At 46.8% G+C, this 5,603-nt stretch overlaps 1 protein-coding gene across 1 annotated transcript in view; it reads right to left on the reverse strand.

The window, feature by feature from the left end:
* LOC308116396 (synaptic vesicle glycoprotein 2B-like) overlaps nt 1–4,744 on the reverse strand; it is a gene marked incomplete at both ends in the record, with an annotated part of 17,161 nt that extends 12,417 nt beyond the window's left edge. The window contains 2 exons of the mRNA XM_080474568.1: nt 3,601–3,827; nt 4,509–4,744. Coding sequence (XP_080330694.1) covers nt 3,601–3,827; nt 4,509–4,744 — 463 coding nt within the window. The remainder of the gene's footprint in view (nt 1–3,600; nt 3,828–4,508) is intronic.
* Nucleotides 4,745–5,603: the final 859 nt, after the last annotated feature.

Raw genomic sequence — 5,603 nt, forward strand, 5'->3', positions numbered from 1 at the left:
GAAATAGTTAGTAACTAAAAGTAAGTAATGATTCTGAGTAGCTTGTATAATAAAAACAAAGAGCGCTGTTGTTGGATTGTGGCGTTCCTCAGGGCTCAGCACTGGGTCCTTCAACTCTTTACTGGTGATTCTGTGTTTTTCTTTGAGCTGAAACGAGAAGTTGTTCACTGCAAACTAAAGTAATACAGCCATGACACAGGACACAGTGAACATTACCAAGTAACTAGTTACTTTTTATCTGCAGTAGCTGGTAAAGTAATTGAGGAACCATTGATGTTATGAGGTGTTGCAGTAAAAATCTTCATCCAAGTGACTTTAACTAGTTTCAGGAAACAGAAACTCTTCGGTCCTCAGACTCCACCCCCTTACCTCGGGATGAGTGTAATCTGATTACAGGAGGCTCATAATCATTACTGCAGAGGTGGTGTTGGACTCTCAGACTGAGCTGCTCGGACATGAAGTCAGGACCTCGTCCTCCTCCTCTTCCTTCTGCTCCTCTTCCTCCTCCTCTTCCTCCCTACCCTCCTCCTCCTCCTCCTCCTCCTCCCCCCACGGCCCCCCTTCCTCCTCTTCCCCCCTACCCTCCTCCCCCCCTCCTCCTCCTCCTCCCCCTCCCCTCATCCCCCTCCTCCTCCTCCTCCTCCTCCCCCTCATCCCCCTCATCCCCCTCCTCCGCCTCCTCCTCCTCCCCCCACGGCCCTCCTTCCTCCTCTTCCCCCCTACCCTCCTCCCCCCCCCTCCTCCTCCTCCTCCCCCTCCCCTCCTCCTCCTCCTCCTCCTCCCCCTCATCCCCCTCCTCTGCCTCCTCCTCCTCCTCCTCCTCCTCCCCCTCCCCCTCCTCCTCCTCCTCCTCCTCAGTTCTAGCTGAGTCAGTACAGGAGGGATCGATGGCAGTGACCTTGGAGCAAGGCGAGCGGCGTCTCACACAGACGGGTTTTCAGAACTCGTACGGTGTGATGAGTCACCGCTCCGCACGACCATCTGCACGCCGGCTGAAATGTTGTTGTTGGCGTGTTGATCTCTGACAGCAGGCGTCTGAATCCTGGCAACAGGCGACCCTCGCTGCTGCTGGAGAGAGGCGGGACTTCAACACGCGACAGAAAGAGCTACGAGGAGTCGCAGGGTGTGATCTCCTCCGACCCAAATCAAAACATGTGAAACGTTGGAGGCGGGGCCTACTGCAGCTCATGGGTGGAGGCTGTCAGGCTACCTGTTACTTTACTTCTCGGTTAGTAGAGGAAGTAGAAGATAAAGAGGCGACGTCGTTTACGTGACGATAATAATCTGATTGAACAACTCTAGTGTTTTCGATTCAGAAGTTTCACAATTACATGGCAAAACAAAAGCACCAAGTTATATTGTTATTATGGTGATTGTCAAAATAAAAGCACCAAGTTGGACTGTTATTATGGTGACTGTCAAAATAAAAGTACCAAGTTATATTGTTATTATGGTGATTGTCAAAATAAAAGCACCAAGTTGGACTGTTATTATGGTGACTGTCAAAATAAAAGTACCAAGTTATATTGTTATTATGGTGATTGTCAAAATAAAAGCACCAAGTTGGATTGTTATTATGGTGACTGTCAAAATAAAAGTACAAAGTTATATTGTTATTATGGTGATTGTCAAAATAAAAGCACCAAGTTGGACTGTTATTATGGTGACTGTCAAAATAAAAGTACCAAGTTATATTGTTATTATGGTGATTGTCAAAATAAAAGCACCAAGTTGGATTGCTATTATGGTGACTGTCAAAATAAAAGTACCAAGTAGGATTGTTATTACGGTGACTGTCAAAATAAAAGTACCAAGTTGGATTGTTATTGTGGTGACTGTCAAAATAAAAGTACCAAGTTGGATTGTTATTACGGTGACTGTCAAAATAAAAGTATCAAGTTGGATTGTTATTATGGTGACTGTCAAAATAAAAGTACCAAGTTGGATTGTTATTACGGTGACTGTCAAAATAAAAGTACCAAGTTGGATTGTTATTACGGTGACTGTCAAAATAAAAGTATCAAGTTGGATTGTTATTACGGTAACTGTCAAAATAAAAGTATCAAGTTGGATTGTTATTACGGTGACTGTCAAAATAAAAGTACCAAGTTGGATTGTTATTACGGTGACTGTCAAAATAAAAGTACCAAGTTGGATTGTTATTATGTGAGGTAACATGATGAATCTCTATATTCTCTTTAACGCTGTATTTCTATGGTAAAGACCGCTTCATTCCAGAAACAAGAACGTTGGGTCGGTCGTCATGCGGCTGGTGTTCAGTCGGAGCTGCAGGCGGATGTTCGCAGGCTGCTGACTCGTAGGTGTGAGGCAGGAAGAGAAGAACGAGCTCAGAGAACAAACCCAGAAATAGATATCAGCTAAACAAGCACCGAGAGAGAACCACCTTTATCTTTCCTCGTCGCGAAGCAGTGAAACGCAGCCTGAATGGTTCACGTTGAACCGTGATGAGTGACGGTCCGGAGGAATCGGCTGAGTTTTCAGTCCAGCAGCAGGAACAGGAACAAGCTGAGTCACTGACTCATTAGCTGATTAGCTTTCAGGAGGAAAGTGAGCTCGGAAGCCTTCAGAGGCTTTTAATCACGTCGTGGACAGATCAGCCTCAGTGTTTCTAAAAGTACCGGAGACCTTCTGGAACAGGTTCACATGGTTCTAGTGAAGGAGGCTCGTCGTTGCTCTTTATGACGGAGCTTTATTGCAGCGGGACGGATCCAGAAAGGTGCTGATGGAAGCACGATGACTGCAGGAAAACAGTTCAGGCTGTGAGGTTTCAGTAAAATACCAGTAGAAACCTCATCAGACGTGTTCAGTGCTGCCGACTTCATCCTCCACGTTTCTGATCCCGTCTAAAGTACAGCGCCACCCAGTGGCTTCATCTGACCCGGCTCCAGCAGCTGGTTCCTGTTTGTTGGAAGAAGTTCTTTCTAAATGAAGCCTTTTCTGCTTCCACTCGGCGTGTCTGATAAACGGTTTTTAAAGCGAATTAGCACTCGTGATATTTAACCGTGACTCAGACTGAGGCTTGTTCTCTTGTCACTGAATTATTTTAGCGGTGAAATCATTAAGCTGCTCCATGAAGAACGACTCTTTTCTGTTCAGTTTTTAATTCAGTCAGGGTCAAAATGCTCAGCGAGAGAGGGAGGCCACCGCCTCGTGTTTCTATTCTCATTGGAAGGTTCTTCTCTCTATCTCGTTCCTGTGCTTGTAATCAGCGTTTTTGCTTAAAACGTGTGACGCAGTAGAATAAAATCCAGAAAACTTTGATTTGAAGGTAGTCAGGATTGAAATAATACCACCAGTGTACACCAAGTGGCAGCAGTGAGTCACTGTTCCTGTCAGAGTCAGTTTCTTCTTCTGTTCTCAGGCTGAATGCAATAAGAACAATAGAGTGCCTCACTGCACCCTCTGGTGGTCCACATTGGTACTACAGGTCTGATTGGGATGTGGTTAGCTTGTTAGCTTCTGTAGAAGAGTTTTTGACTCGGAACAATACGAAGGTTAACTTCTACACCGAGGCAGGTGAGCTGTTGTGTTGCCCCCAGATTCAGTCAATGACACTAGTAGAACCACAGCAGCTCTTACCCAGCATGCCTTTCTCAGCGTTGGACAGACACAGGTCCTTCTCCGCAGACGGCAGAGCGAACGTCACCACGTAGCACTCCACGCCGTCGGCCATCAGAGCGAGGCCCAGCACCACAAACAGCGTCCACTGGAACTTCCCGTGGCCGCAGTCCTCCATGATGTCCTCGTACTGCTCCGAAAGCTCCTCCAGCTCCGTGGCGCCGCTGCCGGCGTCCCGGGTCTTAGCTCTGAGAGGAGGAGAAGAATTCATGAAGATGGATGGATGGATGGATGGATGGATGGATGGATGGATGGATGGATGGATGGATGGATGGATGGATGGATGGAATGTCAAAGGATGTGGTGTGGCTTCAGTGTTGTGGCGTGTAACGTTCGATGTACAATGTGAATAATGTATCATACGATGTGTTACATGCAGTGTGTATCATGCAGTGTGTATCATGCAGTGTGTATTATGCAGTGTGTATCATACAGTGTGTATCATGCAGTGTGTATGATGCAGTGTGTATCACGCAGTGTGTATCATACAGTGTGTATCACACAGTGTGTATCATACAGTGTGTATCACACAGTGTGTATCATGCAGTGTGTATCACACAGTGTGTATCATACAGGGTGTATCACACAGTGTGTATCATGCAGTGTGTATCATACAGTGTGTATCACGCAGTGTGTATCACACAGTGTGTATCATACAGTGTGTATCACACAGTGTGTATCATGCAGTGCGTATCACACAGTGTGTATCACGCAGTGTGTATCACGCAGTGTGTATCATACAGTGTGTATCACGCAGTGTGTATCACGCAGTGTGTATCATACAGTGTGTATCACGCAGTGTGTATCATACAGTGTGTATCATACAGTGTGTATCACGCAGTGTGTATTGCCAGTGTGTGTGACCTCACCGCGCCGCTCTCTGCGCCGCCTTCACCTCGTCCGGATGAGGGATTCCCTGATACTCTCCTTCGTACATCTGGTCCTCCTCGTCGTGTCCTTCGGTCGCGTCGCTCGCCGCGTCCTCCTCCTGAGGAGGGTAGTCCGCCTGGTAGCCATAGCCGTCATGGCCGCCGCCCTCGCCGTACGTCCCGTACCTGTCGCCACCTCCCTGGTGGTACATGTTGTTCTGGTAGGGGTCGGCCATCTTGGCTAGCAGCTAATGTCACAGTCGGTGAGGGTCTCTGTTTGGCTCGTTGCTCGCGATGAAATCAGGTTGAAGTTCCAGCTAAACTTTGAACACGTTAAATCTGCGTGAGTCAGAAGTTTTCCCGAGCTCCTCCCTCTGGGTTTATGAGCCTTAACGTCTGCGTGCTGCTAGCGCAGTCCGATCAGACGGAGTTCCTCAGGGCGCCGACGTCTCTGATCCTACAAACTTTTATATCCGATCCTGAAAGGATAAACGCTCACTTCAGTTTTCTGGTTTTGCCTAAAACACAAACACAGAAAGTACAGAGACAGAACCCTCCAATACCGTGAGCTGCTGCAAAGTTCTCTGATATCTGAGAAGCGTTCTCGTCTCTTCTTTTCACGTTTGTCTCTCAAACTCAAACATCTGAGAAACCTCACGGTTCTGAACACATCCCTTCACTTCAGTTTGACTTGAGGGAAACTGTGGAGGAACTTCTCACCGTGCTGCTCAACGACTTTAGGTGTTTCTGTATCGTTGTTCAACTGGTTCTTGGACTAGTTTCAAAACTGGATTAGAACTGGTGTGAAGTTTTGGACTATATTAGGACCAGTTTTTGACTAGTTGTTGGACTGATTATGAACAGTTTCAGACTGGTTTTGGTGGGACTTGGATTTGACTCAAGGAAAAGTTGCAAGACTGGTTTTTGAACCGTTTTGGTTTAAAAAGAGGTTTCAGGCTCTTTTTTGACTGGGTGTAGATCTGATTTTGGACTGGTTTTACACTAGTTGGACTGGTTCAGGATCTGGTTTTGGACTAGTTGTTGGACTGGTTCAGGACTGGTTTCAGACTAGTTGTTGGACTGGTTCAGGATCTG

Source organism: Lipophrys pholis, assembly GCF_963383615.2.
Source record: "Lipophrys pholis genome assembly, chromosome: 11".
Lineage (NCBI taxonomy): Eukaryota > Metazoa > Chordata > Actinopteri > Blenniiformes > Blenniidae > Lipophrys > Lipophrys pholis.